The sequence below is a fragment of the Haliotis cracherodii genome, unplaced genomic scaffold (genome assembly GCF_022045235.1).
Source record: "Haliotis cracherodii isolate W230 unplaced genomic scaffold, xgHalCrac1.p SCAF_1, whole genome shotgun sequence".
NCBI classification, from domain to species: domain Eukaryota; kingdom Metazoa; phylum Mollusca; class Gastropoda; order Lepetellida; family Haliotidae; genus Haliotis; species Haliotis cracherodii.
The window spans coordinates 35,889,581-35,907,401 of NW_027266264.1; the positions used below are offsets into that span (position 1 = coordinate 35,889,581).

Sequence of the window (17,821 nt, forward strand, 5' to 3'; positions counted from 1 at the left end):
TTTGCAGAAAATAACCACATAACTAATCAATGTCACGACTACCAGATTTCAAGATGTGATCAGTGAACTGAGGATTGCTATTCACTATGATCCCATAACCTGATATTGCAAACCAACAGGATTTATTGTTTAACTGTTGTTTAATCCCGCACTCAGCAATATTACAGCTAAATGACGACGGTCTGTTAATAATCAAGTCTGGACCAAAACAATACTGAGATACAAGCAGATGTGCCTTGTTTTTCCAAGGTTGTTGTCATGGAATGAATATATAACTCTCGATGTATTTAGAAGTAGGCAAGAAGTTAAATGATTTAAGGTGCTGCCTGTTACTCAAGTTACGTGTGCTTTACAGTTTAATGTGTTTGTTGTTTTACACCGCACTCAGCATTATTCCAGCCATATGACGGCGGTCTGTAAAGAATCGAGTCTGAACCAGACTATCCAGTGATTGACATCATGGGCATTGATCCACGCAATTGGGATATGATGAAATGCATCAACTGAGTCAGCCAGCCTGACCACCCAATCCCGCCTTTTATAGCAAGTATGGGTTGCTGAAGACCTATTCTAATCCGGATCTTCAGGGGCTCAAACCAACAGGATGAAACAAAACAATTTAGTGGGGAGTAAATGTATTAAGAATAATGATAGACATGACTTGTTTGTAAATGTAATGGTCATTCAGTTCAACTCATACATGGTTGTCAGCTTTTAGCAGTGGGGAGATAACTCTAGATGTGTACCTGTGACAGCTAGGATCTCCCTTGCCTGAGCCAGACAGTGGGGTGAGCCAACTCTACAGGGGGAGATAACTCTAGATATGTACCTGTGACAGGATCTCCCTTGCCTCAGCCAGACAGTGGGGTGAACCAACTCTACAAGGGGAGATAACTCTAGATATGTACCTGTGAGAGGATCTCCCTTGCCTCAGCCAGACAGTGGGGTGAACCGACTCTACAGGGGGGAGATAACTCTAGATGTGTACCTGTGACAGGATCTCCCTTGCCTCAGCCAGACAGTGGGGTGAACCAACTCTACAGGGGGGAGATAACACTAGATGTGTACCTGTGACAGGATCTCCCTTGCCTCAGCCAGACAGTGGGGTGAACCGACTCTACAGGGGGGAGATAACTCTAGATGTGTACCTGTGACAGGATCTCCCTTGCCTCAGCCGGACAGTGGGGTGAACCAACTCTACAGGGGGAGATAACTCTAAATGTGTACCTGTGACAGGATCTCCCTTACCTGAGCCAGACAGAGGGTGAACCGACTCTACAGCGGGAGATAACTCTAAATGTGTACCTGTGACAGGATCTCCCTTGCCTCAGCCAGACAGTGGGGTGAACCAACTCTACAGGGGGAGATAACTCTAGATATGTACCTGTGACAAGATCTCCCTTGCCTCAGCCAGACAGTGGGGTGAACCGATTCTGTACAAACAGGTGGCTTTCAGGAGCTGGAGTTCACAGGTGATGGATTTGCTGGGCACTGTCAATAGGCGGTTCTTCTTCTCTAGTGCCTTCAGTCCTGTACAGAAGGAAATACATACTGACATAAATCTGCCATAGAAACAGAAATGAGTGAGTGGGATCACAGTTATCTTGTTGGAGTATCAGTTCATGCTGGCCGAAAGCCCAAAGTGATGCAGGTCCTACATGTTTAGCACTTTGGTGAAACTCAAAAGTATTGGTAAAGTGCTGACAAACCAAAGAGCATATTGAGATCAAATCTGATCAGCAGATCCTGGTGTGACAAAGAGAAAAAACTCAACACAGAATCATATAAAATGGGGCTTCAACTTTGTGCAAAAATGATGAAGGAATATTGAAGTGAGTGAAAGTAGATATCAGCTAATAATTCAGTCAAAAAGCATCGGAACACTTAAGCATATAAATGATAGCAAGAGGTTAACCATCTATAACACAGGTGGCATATGTTCTTTTCATACTCACATGCCATGTTGGCCAGCTTATCCTGCTTCTATCATCCAAGGATGAGTTAGTCGCCTTCTGGGCAGAGGAATTCTTACCTTTATCAGCGACTTCAACACATGCCATGTTTGTGTGTAACTGCTGGTGACATCTCGCTAGGAACACATAGCCACTCACAACACTCGTGAGGCTGTTCATTCCTAGAAGGTAACATCAAATCCATGATTCTGGCTAATCAATATCCCACAAGTTAATAAATTTCTTTCATCTCCTAACGAACAATGATTTCAATGTAAAACTGTAAATTCATGCATCTAATGTAGCAGCATCATACATGGATGATCTGGGATTCTGGATAAACTTCATCCCTCTTACAATAACAGAACTGACACACTTATCACAACATAGCCCTATCACAGTGCCCTTCCATGTACTTGCCTTGTTGCAGCAGGTCTCTGGCCTCCACCAGCTTCTGGTCCGCCAGTTGAATCACTCCCTGGGACAGACTCACATATGGGCTGCTGACTGATAGAGCTCCAAGTTTCTGAGACACATCCCTCAGTGTGGAGCTGACACTGTCATCAGAACCTAAAACAAAAAATTGAACATGTTTTCAATTTACTGGTAGTTAAACTGCATAGCTGCTGAAAACTGTGTACAAGCACCGAGTATGTGCATATACCATAGGTCTGTCGCAGAAGGTCCTTAGAGGTCCTCATAGAAAATGTCCCTATCCAGCATATCACTTTTCAAACAGAAATCCTGAAGGCAGTTAGTTGGCTGTGGTGAAGATTGAGTAATCCTTACAGCCAGTATGATACTGTGTATAGTCCCAAGACAAATGTTTGGAGTGAGTGAGTGAATGCTGTTTGACTACACAGTCAGCAATATGCCTGATACATGAGTTGGTGATTCTTACTTATCTCTGCATCAGCAATTTTGTCTAGAGTCTAGATATATGACACAGTAGTCTGTCAATACTGTTATTGAATATGGGCCAGGCAAACCAGTGACTAAAAGCATCAGGTTAAATGACATACAATTTCAGGCAAATCACTCAGCCTCACCACCTGATCCCTCTTTGTGGACTCTTTCTACAAGCAAGGGTTACTGGGCCAGGCAAACCAGGGGATGACTGCATGAGCAAAGATCAAAGGGGTACCACGACCCATGATCAGTCAGATCACACATTGCAACCACCCAGTTCCCATCAGTCATCACATACAGCAAACACAGGCGGATATGCCAACCCTAATTGAAACTTGGGCATAATCAGACGGGTAATTTCTTGTGAAAGCAAGTAATGTTTGAGAATATTGGATGCAGGTTTTCACTTCAACATTTTCATTGATACGTCAACATTTTCAACATTTTCAATGATACGTCTCTGTATGAAGTATCAGCATTCAGACAAGCATTCCTGATTTCTTTATCTCAAAAAACAAACATGGTCAGGGAGTTCAGAATGCAAAGAAATAAACCTGTACTATTATATCATTAGGTTCAGATTGTGAAGCCAAAGTTCGCTCAGAGTTCACCTGGCATGACCTTCTATGGAGGTGTCCTCAGCCCTTCACACAGAGATATTATAATGAGAATACACAGAGAAAAGACTGAGTCCTATCCTACAGGGAGAGAGATGTAGTTATGGCCACCCACCCTGGAGGTGCTCCTCTAGCAGCAGCAGAGTCCAGGTCTCCAGGACACAGAGGTTGGCAGGGTACCGGTCATGGAGGCTTCGACACTCTTCCCACAAGCTGGACCGGGGACCTTGCTGAAAGAGGGAGCAGTTTGGGTTCAAACTTAAATACTAAGTCTTAAAAAGCTCAGGTTGCTTACTGGTAATAGTCTTCGCATTTTCAGCCAATACTGGGTTCCATTCAACAAGGTAATGTTGGTAGTGACTAAGTCTGTGTTACGTTGACAACCAACAACTGTAATAGCGCTATGACCACGTGGACCAGTGCCCAGGGTATAGACCAGTGGTTGGTCACCTACCTTGACCAGCAGCTCCAGGTACTGCTGTATCAGTCTCTCACTGCCCTCTGCCGGCAGATCTTCTAATGATACTGCCTCCTTGCATGTCTTCAACATCTGGGGAGCAGATCATTGACCACAATCACATAAACACCTTAACACTCTCCACAAGTATCTTCCATTTCAAAAACATCTAATACCTTCAGACAGACACCAATATGTGATCACTGTATTTCAATGTAATATTGTTCTTCATATGGGGCCTTTTTTATTACGTAAACTCAAAACCACTGTCAGCGCATCAGTGGTCAAAAAGAAATCATAACTGCAAAAACATGTCGCTCTTGCACCCACTTGCACAAAGCGATCTTAGCACTATGACTATCTTAAGTCTATGTTAGAGTAAGGGAGTAAGGATCAACGTGGCGCTCACAGTGCTGGAGTCATTATGATAACTGTTGCACTGACCAGTTCTTGATATTCAGTAGAGAGAGTCTTCTGACTATGTAGGACATCAAACAGAGACATGAGTGCGTTCATGCGCTGCTGTCCAGCCTGGTCCTCTGACAGCACATGCCTGTACATGCTCACAGCCTGGGGGAAGACAACAGTTCCAGCACATGTCAGTGTAATGTTATAACACCTAACTACCATACAAACAAGCCTTTATTACTCGTACACAGCTGATATCATCTCAGTCATAACACCAACAGATCTTTGAATCTAAGTATGCTGATTAGTTGAAAATTACCAAAAAAATAATATCATGAAATGAATTACATGAAATAACAGAAGAGATTACACGTGTAATATTTTCTAATCATTCATTAAAGCTACATTTTAAGTAATGTTACATATAATAAAAAAAATATTTTTTTTAAATTACAGTGAATCAGAAAAATTACATAAGTTCTTTTGTGAACAAGTTAAATGTAGACTCAGTTTGTATCGCAACAGTCAAGAGCAGTCCAAAGAACGTGAAGAACATGGACTTAGAGATGAATCTTCCTTTAATGCATGTTAAAAGCCACTACCTCGTCCACATTCCCCAGTTTCCCATGAACCTGGGCAAGTTTCCTCCCTATGTCCAGCATCTTCTCCTTGTCACTGATGGAGGGAAACACAAGGATTCATGTCTCCACACAAACACACACTTTCAATTATCTGAGTTTAAACATATGTAGCCATCTTCATATACAATGCAACATTTTTCAGAATTCTCTTGAATACTTATTCCTGAACATGCTGCAGCTATTGTGTTATTGACCTACCTAGCCTGTAGAGACATCAGCTTCTTGTACACACTGGCCAGGTCAGCATCATTGTCGGGAGAAGGGTTCTTCTCGTAAAACCCACACAGACCCTGAAAATCAACTAAGGCTTTAACATGGATAAATAGCTAAATATTAGTATGATTAGGCTGCATTGATAAAAATTCTCTGGCACATTTTTCTCAAAGGTGAGGGGGAATAGGACTTGTTTATTGATTTTATGGAAAGGTAAAGCGATGCAGAGCTCCAGATAAGCTTTTGGTGTTGTGGGTATTTTACCCATGCATTTTAAAATCATTGGGTATCAGTAATTCTATCTGGGTATTCAAATTTCTGTCACCCACTAGTTTTTAAACATGTGGGTATTTAAGTTAAATATTTAAAAACACTATTCATCTAGTCCCTGCAAACTGTTGTCGTGTGGGTTCGAGAGCTTTATAGGACTCAAAAATACCACGATACTTCCACAAGAAAGGGTGATGGCAAATGATCATGGCGTAACTGTCATCATGGAGTTTGGCAAGGTTGACGGAACGTCCGTTTATAATTTCAAAATAAGTTGCTGATTTGCTAATCGAGTACACTGGGTTACATCACAATATTTTGATGATACGCACAAGTTTTATTTTTGTAGCGAATCTGTAATGTTCGTTGCATATTTGATACTCTTGGATTTCATTTTACTGCGTATTTCTGCATTTCTGATGCGTATTTTACCCAGATATGCAGCTTCGCTGGAGCTCTGTGATGAGGGAGAAACTCTTTTGATATTGAATTGTGTGATATGCATTTCTGAGAAGTTGACAGATGAAAAAGTAGACACAATTTATGGATAACAACTTCTTTATATAACTGTAATGGCAACATTTCAGTACAGATTCTTATACCAAGGTCAAGCAAGATGGTAATGGAGATGTTTCGGTACTGATCCTTATACTGTTGTCAAGCAAAACTGTAATGGCAACATTTTGGGACAGACCCTTACACCATTGTCAAGCAAAACTGTAATGACAACGTTTCGGTATAGATCCTTTTACCATTGTCCACCAAGACTGTAATGGCGACGTTTCGGCATAATTCCTAACACCCTTGTCAAGCAACACTGTAATGGAGATGCTTTGGTACAGATCCTTACACTGTTGTCAAACAATACTGTAATCGCGACGTTTCGGCATAACTCCTTACACCGTTGTCAAGCAACACTGTAATGGAGATGCTTTGGTACAGATCCTTATACTGTTGTCAAGCAAGACTGTAATGACAATGTTTCGGTATAGATCCTTATACCATTGTCAAGCAAGATTTTAATGGAGATGTTTCGGTACAGATCCTTATACTGTTGTCAAGCAAGACGGTAATCGCCACATTTTTGGCATAGATCCTTACACTGTTGTCAAACAATACTGTAATCGCGACGTTTCGGCATAAATCCTTACACCGTTGTCAAGCAACACTGAAATGGATATGCTTCGGTACAGATCCTTATAATGTTGTCAAGCAAGACTGTAATGGCAACGTTTCGGTATAGATCCTTACACTGTTGTCAAGCAACACTGTAATGGAGATGCTTCAGTACAGGTCCTTATACTGTTGTCAAGCAAGACTGTAATGGCTACGTTTTGGTATAGATCCTTACATTGTTGTCAAGTTTATAATGTTACATTGTTCACACCAAGCATACTAAGAAACACAACTGGGCACATATTGAACTCATTCCTTTAATACACTGTCAGTTGTCATACATGATGCATCTATGATGATCTTGATTTGACAAATATTCTTATATTCACTATAAAAATAACTGGCATAGAGGAACTAAAGAAACGTGCCAATGCACAAGAAACATTTCGTTATTTCATACTTAAGCAAATGTTAAGACTTTCAAACATTTCTATATTCACAACTCAGTGCTAGGGGTGAAATGATACAGCAAGGTCATGATACGATATGTATCATGATACATAGGTCAAGCTACGATACGTATCGTGAAACATATTTACGACAAATCGTGTGGAAACTTCTTGACTATAATATTTCAGAGCAGGTTCAAAAGGTAAAACTAGCTGTAGATACTTGTTTATAATGGCTATAACATGGCTATATGTTTATAATTCCATACACATTTTGCAACATTTGACTGACAAAAACGCTGAGGCTCATTATAGTGATGAGTTGAGGTGAAATGGGGATTAATGTCACGTTCAATATTATTACACTTATATAGCGACGTGCGTGAATGTGTGTGAGTGTGCATGTGTGTGGCTGCTTGTACTAGTCCAGACTAATGCTGATTTTACAGTGCTAGCCCACTGAGATACTATGCCCCATTTTAACATATATACCCGACTCAGACACAGCATACTAACTCCAAACCGACCAATCCTTGTTTTAGCCCTGTAATGCTGAGCACCAGGCAGAGTAACAACAAGTACAATCTCGTAACGCCTTTTGGTATGGCGCGGCCAGGGTTTAAACCCCAGAACTTCCGCTCTCCAGGTGGACACTCTACCACTAGACCACTGAGGTGGTTCTAATAAATAATAAGTACGGTAATTCATTTTAGCAGATGTATCATCTTGTATCGATAGAGTAAAACATTTATTGTGTAATGTATAGTTTCATGAAAACTCACGATGCACTGGTGCTCCGATTTATCATGTCCACCCAGTACCTCACACAAACTGATAAAATATGATATCACCCTGTTGCTGATCAAGGCCTTTCCAAGCCAGTGCACACTGTGCATGTACATACCTGCCATGCTAGAATCTGCTCGGGTGCTGCATCTATGGCTTTCTTGTAAGCCTTCAGTGCCTGGTCAGCCTGCTCCAGACCCTCAGCAGCCACGCCCACAAACACCAGGGCATTGTAGTTGGTCTTGTCACTAGCTAGCACTGTCTGAAATATACAACCAACAGTACAGCATCAAATGTTTAGTTTTCATGGTCTGTTGGATCAGTTATTTTTCTGTGGGACTGGTTCGGTTGGCGTCCTGAGTGAGTAAGTGAGTTGGGTTTAACGCCGCTTTTAACAGTATTCCAGTTATATCACGGCGTGTCAGCATAATGTGGGAGGAAAGCCCGAAGTAGTGCAGGTCTCAGACATTTACCACTTCGGTGAAACCCACCAACACGGGTGCTGACAAACCTAGAAACATAATCGGGGTGAACCGGGATTCGAACCCACAATCATAGGTTTCTGGTGTGCCCAAGGGACGTAACTTTGCACAGCGAATCGCGGCGCCTTAGACGACTGTGCCACCTGTGCCCCCCTGGCGTCCTGAAACATTACATTTGTAGAACACTGTATGACGCATTTAGTCACCTTGCAATGTCGGAGTGCTTCCTTAAATTCTTTATTTCGAATTGCCTCCCTTGCATTTTTCAAAGCGTTCTTTACTTCCTTGGAATCCATGCTGTGTATAGGTCATCCAATTACTGGGCACCGAGACTCTGCACAACATCAGTTTTCCTACAACAAAAAACAGGTCAACTCAAGCATTAAGGCCTAATTTGAAACTCATATTTACAAGGATTTTTACATGGCAGTATAGATTTATACTTATATTTATGTCACATTTTGTGTTTTTCCAAACATTTTGCAAATCTGCATAGACGGTATTTTGAACAAATAAGTATTGACCATGTGTCCTGGATTTGTATAGAATGGTATGTGTTAACTATCACAGACATTTACAACGGTTGTACTCTATGGTGGTGCTCTGTTGTAAATATACAAATTATCTTTGAGTGATTCTATATTGTAAGCCATATGTTAAGTTATTAATTGCTGTGGCATTAGCATATCTGTTAATGTGCAACTCCCATACAATTGGCACAAGACTGGACCGTCGACGGTTCTGTATGAAATAATTTACTAGTGTGTCACATTTGCCTTGATTAAAAAACAAGATAGAAGCCAGTTTGCTCTATGCGAAGCTCTATTGTTTTGGTTGAAGAATTAAAAATACAGAGGCATACAGTGAAAAAGGATCTCATCGATCTCACCGTACCACAGAGAGCTACCAATGAGGTCGCTTTGATGTGTAAAGCTATATTGTCATAAATCAGTAGCTGCTTATGTATATAATTATGCAAAACAATATGTAAAGCGCACCAAAAGGCTTCCATTTGGCCCATGTGTTCTTATTTCAGAATAAGTGTGTTTGTTTATAAACAAGAGGAATGTCCTGTCGCATGATAGGCCTACACCCGCAGTGCGGTCACTGGAGCACAAACGAAATAAGGCGAGCAGAGGTGAGTAAATCTGGGGGTAAACGGCTATTGTTTACAAAGCTTCAGACCGTTTGTCCCTTTAATAACTGACTGCCACAAGCTGGTACACATTGCCGCTTATGTGAGCAAAATACCACATGCAGGCCAACATTCACATGCAAACTTGTGTTCGTGCGATAAGTTCACACTTAACCATCTGCATTCCCATGATTTACTCAATCAGATTCAAACTCAACATTCATCTCAAACATCTTGATCTTGACATGGACCCCAAGTAAAACACGATTTCACAGACTGAAAAAGTTTAGTGTTGTGCAGTAGAGAACTTTGGTTATTCTATTGTTTTCAGTAAATTGTTCAATTCATCCAACAGCTGATTGGTTCGATCAGATGAAATGTATACCAACCGAACGTTAACTTAAATTATTGTGAAATTCCCCTGTGCATTCACTTTGACAGAGCATTGCCTATTATTGTGACCTTTTCGTTCACTATGCCATTCTATATGAATTTATGAAAGATTGAAGTTACTGCATCTATATGTCTATTTATAATAATGCTGAAGGTGTGCAGGACAAGGTTTACTCGGATGACAGCCTGCTCCCTATTTATTTCACGGCACCTGTTCTCCAAAAATAGCCTAAATCACATCAAGTCAACATTCATATGAGTAATGGACATTATTGTTCTGTCAAGATGTCAACTGAGTGTACGTACATCTAACACTGACTTCGGGTAATGCCAATGCTAAACTAGTCTTAATAATTCATATCGTCTCAGCTAAGACTAAGACTAGTAAGAGTAGAGACTTTTTCACGGGATTTAGATTTCGTGATCGTGTCAGATGTTTTTCGGTCACATGGAAGTACAGCGTTTTCGTGAGGCTTTAAGAATGTGTGAGATGTAGGGAGGTACCCGGTACGGCTGAAGAATGAGAATATTTTGACTCACAAGTCTCAGGCAGACCTATTATGTTCACCTAAGCTGGGCCCCGTCTCTAATATCACAATTTGACGACGCGCATAGGGAGCCGGGAACCAGCTTATATGTGGCTAAATGACACCTGTTGTCATCCCACTGTCTATTGGTCCTTTATATAATGTCTACCAATCAGAGGTCGCATAACAAACTTGGTAGGGTATTGATGTAAACTTCCGGTCCACATGGTGGTGGTGACATATTCTTATTTCTCGATAATCTCAAATCAACCTGGTGATTATGTCTTTTGTTTTCTATGAATATGATCTTCGATCACATCTTACATAACACTTCCTTTATACGCTGAGTTGAAATGGTGAAGTGTAATTTGTTTTGTATTTTATAGATCTGTAATCATCGTAGGGCCAGCAATGAGTTATGTTCCTGTGCTTTTGGCTTGGGGTGTGTCGTTCGTCGCTGAGTCCTTCAGTCTCAACACATTATACTTGCCTACTTGATCTCCGCTGGCCTATTTGGCCTACCCTTGTTTTGTCTACCCTTGCCTACTTGATCTGCCCTGGCGATCCAGTTCCATATGGTTGTATCAGTGTGTAGGCTGCAGCACTTGAGTCTGTACTGACACACCAATGTAATTCCTGGCGTACGACTGGTACAAAACTCCATACTAAGAATGTATTCAATAATGCTTGGGAAAAAAAGATTCAAAAGAGTTTGGTAAGATGCATCTGAACTTCAGCAGCACTTTGTCAGAAGCCATACTGCATGGTCACCGACCAGTTATCGCCATTTCTTTCATGTTTTTCCTGACATGTACAAAGTTGACTGTACCAATAACTTTCATTTTTGTGAAACAATGAACAGATACACTTATTTCTTTCCGTGGAATAAGCATGATAAGATTAAGTTGAAATAGTAGTTTCCCGTTGACTTACTGTACCAGTTATTGCCATCATATCTTTACAGCACGTGCCACAAGATCACACCACCCACTTCAGTTATACCAATTACGTTTTTTAGTATCTCGTGTATCACACTCAATTTTTTTATCATCAAGATGAATAAGAAACACTATGATCAATTTTTCGTCTGCAAACTAACAAAACCCAATATTCCCAAAATTTGATCTTCACGTGCTTATCCTTAACACTATGTACAATGGATTTCGAGATATATACACAGGTTCTGCATTTTTGCAAATATGACTCAAATAGGTTGTAAAAATTGTATTTTGGGGAAGAAATGAGAGAACTGAAAGTGCATCATTGTGGCGTTTGATTTATATTTTCACATGAATTAGTCCTGTGTCTTTTCTAAATTGTATTTGAGTTTTGGGGAAGAAATTTACAGAACTGAAAGTGCATCATCGTGTTGTTTGATTTATATTTTCGCGGGAATTAGTCCTGTGTCTTTTCTAAAGTTGTATTTGGGGAAGCTGATTATGGTGGGGCTTTTAAAAATATTTCCTCACAAGAGTCCATTTGGTCTTCACTTTTGGATAAATATTTCTCTCTTCTCATGAAAACGAGCAAAAGTAAAATGCGCGTTTTCACGTGGGCGCTATAACTGGGAGTTGGCGATAATTGGTCCTCAGCGATAACTGGTGGATAGCCAGTATACCATTTACCATTGTTCTCTCCCCACAGTGAGGGTCACTGACGCACCTGACGTCTAAGGCACAGAGTTGCGTCCCTTGGGTATGCCAGAAACCTATGATCATGGGTTAATCCCGGTTTGGCCCGACTATGTTTCACGGTTTGTCAGCACCATACCCGTGTTTGTGGATTTCAACAAAGTAGTTAACGTTTGAGATCTACATTACTTCAGGATTTCCTCCCATAGTTAAGCTGACATGCCATGATAATACTGGAATACTCTTCAAAGCAGTGTTAAAAACCCAGCTCACTCACTCACTCTCCCACAGTCAGTGATGGGAGAGGAATCATTTACTTTGTGTCAGCTAGTGACATAAATATATAAAGAGATTGAATGGTGGCTATTTCTTAAGAAAAAATGCTTACTGTATGTGATGATTGAAAAATAAAAAAATAAATTGCTGCTTTGGGATGATTGGTTATATAGGTCCATGATTAAATGTGGTAACATTAAATAGGTGAGTTATAGTTATGGTTAGTGAGTGGATAAACTATTATTTGTGTGTGTTTTTTCTGTAAAATAAGACCAGCAAAGTAGCAGCATGATGATCAGTTTAATTAAGATATTTATGTCATCTGTCATGTGATGTAGTTTTGTTTTACATTCAATGGTTTCAGATCATGACACGCTTTGCGAGAGCCGGTAATGCTAAGAAGATCCCTCATGATGGTACAGAGTGGAAGGATATGTTTGGAAGTGGTAGTGAATCCAAACAGAAGTCAGACAGTGTGTCCAAAACACAAGGGAAAAAACATGACAAAAAATTCAAGAAATTCAAGAAGGATAAAATGAATAAGAAAGTCAAAGGCGTTGGAAAAAATATAAAGGTTGATGAACAAAAGCCATGGCAAGTCAACATTACTACTGGTGATAAGATGAAGGAACGGGCTATGAGGAATCAGTTCTTCCGGGATAAAAAAAGTGAACAGAGGCGTGTACAGAGGAAGGATGATAGAGACCGATATCTGGTAAGACATGCTGGTGCAAGGTGTGATCTCAGTGTTCCTGTTTACCGATAATAACCAGTAATTTACCAGTAAAATTAGGTTTGGACTGGTAATTCATGTGACTGCCAGTCCCTGTGGACCGGCAAATAAACTACCCCATAAATCTTTGTTGTTGAACAAAATATTTTCGATGTTCATATAACTATATTTTCGAAAAAAGAAGTCAGCCTGTCTGTCCATCAGGGTTTCTCCTGTCCATTTTTGGTGCAAGGAAATAACATTCACTTCGCTTTGAAATTAAATCTGTATTTCTATTGACTTAGGCGCGAAATATTCAAAGAAAAGAGATAAAATTGTTACTGATCTTTGTGTGAATGACATGTAGATCTAACTGAGTTACTTCAGATATGATGTCATGGCATTAAACCTGATGTTGAAAGAATTAAATCCAGGTAACTTTCATACAGTTTTTGATTTGTTGAACTGACAAAAACTAGGTGGGACTGGTAATTTTTAGAGTTGCCAGTACATCATGTCAATCAGGACTGGCAGTTTCAAAAGCCAGCAGGAACACTGGATCTTTTATTTTGCATGTTTAATAAACAACTTTGGCTGTAATTCATGATTAAACACTGATGTCATATCAGAAATGACCATGCTTACAGCCCCTAAAACATCCAAGTGTTCCTGCTGGCTTTTGAAACTGCCAGTCCTGATGGACATGATTGACTGGCAACTCTAAAAATTACCAGACCCCAATAATTTTTGTCAGTCCCAACTTTCAATAAAATAAAAACATATGAAAATTACCTGGTTTTAATTCTTTCAACATCATGTTTAATGCAATGACGTCATCTCTGAAGTAACTTAGTTAGATCTACATGTCATTTACACAAAGTGCAGTTACAATTTTCTCATATTTTTTCAATATTTCGAGATAAAGTCGTTACAAATATATATTTAACCTCAAAGCAAAGTAAAATGTTATTTTATTGCATCAAAAACAGGCAAGGGGAAACACTGATGGTAACAGACATGTTGACTTTGTCCGAAAAATAGACTTATATGTATATCGCTGATGTTATGTTTAACAACAACTACCTATAGGGTACTTTATTTGCCGGTCCACAGGGACTGGCAGTCACATGAATTACCGACCCAAGCCTAATTTTACCGGTTAAAAACTGGTATTACCGGTAAACAGGAACACTGCATCCCCTTCTTTCAGGTCGCACTATAGAACTGGACTGTCATATTCCACTATATACCATGATATACATGATATACATGATCTAAGATATGTTGGGTCCAACCAGTACATATAATCCTGATTATAGGGTCAGCTCACATATATTTGTTATATAACATGTAAACACACACAGCATTATCATGGAATGGCTTTTGAAATATCCCTATACTGTTAATCTTGGTGAAACTTCACAAATTTGAATTAAATATTTTGCAATTACACGACTCAGAAATGTCAGTCCAGCATGCTGAATGTTAGAATGGATGCAGGAAACAATATATCACATCCCAAGGAATGCACAGTACTATTCATTGCACCAAATTCTTGACAAGAAATACATGAAATATAAGATGCTGTAATTAATGTAATGATGAAATCCTACAATACAGTACATGACGCCATTTCATTACAGGACCCTCATATCAGCTGTATTGACCATGTTGTCTCTTGAAATGAATTATTGGGGGTGCCCTGGACCCCAGTGTTGTAGGGCAAGGTAAACCCTGTGATACACTGTGATGTTACTGATATACTTCTCAAAGCGACATTTAACCCAAATCCTCCTAATTACCAAATTTTTCCAATTTTTTAAAATCCTAGATATTAAAAGTAGTGACGCTAGCTGGATCTTGATTCTCACTTACCAAAACTGAAAAAACATTATGGACATTTTGATAAGGTTCTTTATCATGTTTATGTGAAACATTTACTTTTTACAATGTTCTTATAACATTGCACAAGCCTCCCTGGATCCGATCAGTCTTGGAACTAAATGCTTCACTAGGCAAACAACTCCTATTATCATCTAGAATGTCAGAGTTGTATCATCAGTGCCCTTGTGTAGATGTGTGGTGTCTCCTGTGTAGGTGTGTTTCAACTGCCGGAAGCATGGTCACCGGATGGGAGACTGCCCCCAGACGAAAGGCTCCAGCAGTCATGGCACAGGCATCTGCTTCAAATGTGGCTCCACAGAGCATGTGTCAAGTGCATGTTCCGCAAAAGTAGCTCCAGGTAGGGTTCTTGGGTTTCCTCAGGATAAGGGCATTTCTTATTTAAGGTTTTTATGTATCCCTACCTCACATTGTATGATGGACATGTCTGTACATCTGTCCTTAATGTTTGATTGAAGTGAACACAATGATTTATTTTGTGGACATTTAGTTTACCGTATTTGCCGTAATAAGCGCCATGGGTACTATGAAAGTTATTCAAGGGAAGTTGTTTGTTAAAACCATACAAGGTAAATTTGATGTCAGAGTGATAGAGAACGGACATATTCAAACATGAAACTTTTCTGTTTCATTAATAGCTTCCAGGCACATAAATACCCTATTTACATGACTCTGTTTTATGAAAACAGATCTGTAAAATACACAAGAAAATATTACTTTCATATACAGTTTTGGGCTTCAGACATGGGTCTTATAAATATCACTTACAGGCTGCAAGGGGGTGCTTTTTGAAACGGGTGCTTAATACAGCAAATACGGTATTACATTGCATGGAATCATTAATCGAGGACTTCAGCCCCAACATTGTGAACAGAATTATAAACCATTTACTCTGTATCTTCTGTGTATGTACTGTCTACATCTTCATCATCTACACACCTAATTGTCATGTGGTACGTTTTTCATATAAGGTAATTTATATTCAGTGTTGACAGCATTGATTTGCCCATACTTCAGTGAAGTCTGTCACATCTATTGCTGTTGTTGTTCCAGGGAATTACCCATTCGCGAAGTGCTTCATCTGTGGGGAGATGGGTCACATCACCAGGCAGTGTCCAGACAACCCAAGGGGCCTCTATCCCAATGGTAATTATACAGCAGGATTTATCTATAACTATGCAGGACTGTGTGAGAGGTTTACCAAATTTGCAAATGGTGCATATAGCATGGATGGGTTATTTGTGGGAAAAAGAATAGCTTTGTATTTCATCATAATGATTCTGGGAGTGCTGTACAGCCTCAATCTGCAGCATGTGTTCAGGGGCATGTCGTTATGAATGTGGATCTGTGGATATAAGTGTTAGTCTGCGTCATGTATTACATCCTATGATTCTGACACCCTACATCTTCAGGGGGTGCTGTAATGAATGTGGATCTGTGGATATAAGTGTTGTATCTGCTTCATGTATTACATTGTAATGATTCTGACACCCTCCATCTTCAGGGGCATGTCATTATGTATGTGGATCTGTAGATATAAGTGTTGTATCTGCTTCATGTATTACATTGTAATGATTCTGACACCCTCCATCTTCAGGGGCATGTCATTATGTATGTGGATCTGTAGATCTAAGTGTTGTATCTGCTTCATGTATTACTTTGTAATGATTCTGACACCCTCCATCTTCAGGGGCATGTCATTATGTATGTGGATCTGTAGATCTAAGTGTTGTATCTGCTTCATGTATTACTTTGTAATGATTCTGACACCCTCCATCTTCAGGGGCATGTCATTATGTATGTGGATCTGTGGATATAAGTGTTGTATCTGCTTCATGTATTACTTTGTAATGATTCTGACACCCTCCATCTTCCGGGGGTGCTGTAGTGAATGTGGATCTGTGGATATAAGTGTTGTATCTGCTTCATGTATTACATGTAATGATTCTGACACCCTCCATCTTCCGGGGGTGCTGTAGTGAATGTGGATCTGTGGATATAAGTGTTGTATCTGCTTCATGTGTTACATTGTAATGATTCTGACACCCTCCATCTTCAGGGGGATGCTGTAATGAATGTGGATCTGTGGATATAAGTGTTGTATCTGCTTCATGTATTACATTGTAATGATTCTGACACCCTCCATCTTTAGGGGCATGTCATTATGAATGTGGATCTGTAGATCTAAGTGTTGTATCTGCTTCATGTATTACATTGTAATGATTCTGACACCCTCCATCTTCCGGGGGTGCTGTAATGAATGTGGATCTGTAGATATAAGTGTTAGTCTGCTTCATGTATTACATTGTAATGATTCTGACACTCTCCATCTTCAGGGGGATGCTCTAATGAATGTGGATCTGTAGATATAAGTGTTGTATCTGCTTCATGTATTACATTGTAATGATTCTGACACCCTCCATCTTCAGGGGGATGCTGTAATGAATGTGGATCTGTGGAGCACTTAAAGAAAGACTGTCCTGACCTACAGAAACAGAGAGGTACTGTGGTTGGATGTGTGTGTAAAATGTAGCCAAATGAGATGAACGTGCCAGTTTCTAGGTAGAAGTACATGTATGTTACCAGTTAAGTTAAAGATGCTAAATCCACTGCAACATGTCTTTGAATTTGTCAAGAAACTAACTCCCATTATCTGTGAAACTGTATATTTCAGGTACTGAGACTGTGACAATAGACAAGATGAGCAACACCCAGAGTGCAGACGCCGAGTTGGACACATCATCACAGCCACCACCTAAGAAAAAGAAAGGTGGACATGGTGGAACAAAGATTGTGAAATTTTGATATGTAATAAATTGTCCTGATGGAGATACCTTTAGTTTGTCTGTGGAGTCTGATTAGCCAAACATCCCAGTCATGGATGATGCCACAGGTAGATGTTCTATCTCCAGACTAGCTGAGCATCTTCATCACATTTCCTCGGC

The 17,821-nt window shown here is 40.0% G+C and overlaps 2 protein-coding genes across 2 annotated transcripts in view; one reads left to right on the top strand and one right to left on the bottom strand.

Moving 5' to 3' along the window:
• The window catches only part of LOC139463957 (superkiller complex protein 3-like), a 38,688-nt gene extending 28,255 nt beyond the window's left edge, over positions 1 to 10,433 (bottom strand). Inside the window, exons 1-11 of the mRNA XM_071245429.1 lie at positions 10,369 to 10,433; positions 8,507 to 8,653; positions 7,937 to 8,080; positions 5,183 to 5,274; positions 4,946 to 5,018; positions 4,380 to 4,505; positions 3,933 to 4,028; positions 3,594 to 3,708; positions 2,373 to 2,522; positions 2,033 to 2,134; positions 1,385 to 1,530 (exon numbers count right to left, since the gene is read on the bottom strand). Of these exons, the coding sequence (XP_071101530.1) occupies positions 1,385 to 1,530; positions 2,033 to 2,134; positions 2,373 to 2,522; positions 3,594 to 3,708; positions 3,933 to 4,028; positions 4,380 to 4,505; positions 4,946 to 5,018; positions 5,183 to 5,274; positions 7,937 to 8,080; positions 8,507 to 8,596 (1,134 nt within the window). The 5' untranslated portion in view covers positions 8,597 to 8,653; positions 10,369 to 10,433. The remainder of the gene's footprint in view (positions 1 to 1,384; positions 1,531 to 2,032; positions 2,135 to 2,372; positions 2,523 to 3,593; positions 3,709 to 3,932; positions 4,029 to 4,379; positions 4,506 to 4,945; positions 5,019 to 5,182; positions 5,275 to 7,936; positions 8,081 to 8,506; positions 8,654 to 10,368) is intronic.
• Positions 10,434 to 10,565: 132 nt separating this feature from the next.
• Positions 10,566 to 17,692, top strand: LOC139463966 (zinc finger CCHC domain-containing protein 9-like). Its single transcript, XM_071245439.1, has 6 exons — positions 10,566 to 10,629; positions 12,627 to 12,977; positions 15,072 to 15,216; positions 15,930 to 16,022; positions 17,306 to 17,377; positions 17,551 to 17,692. Exons 2-6 carry the CDS (start codon positions 12,630 to 12,632, stop codon positions 17,679 to 17,681), a joined length of 789 nt encoding a protein of 262 aa, XP_071101540.1. The 5' UTR covers positions 10,566 to 10,629; positions 12,627 to 12,629; the 3' UTR covers positions 17,682 to 17,692.
• The last annotated feature ends 129 nt before the right edge of the window (positions 17,693 to 17,821 follow it).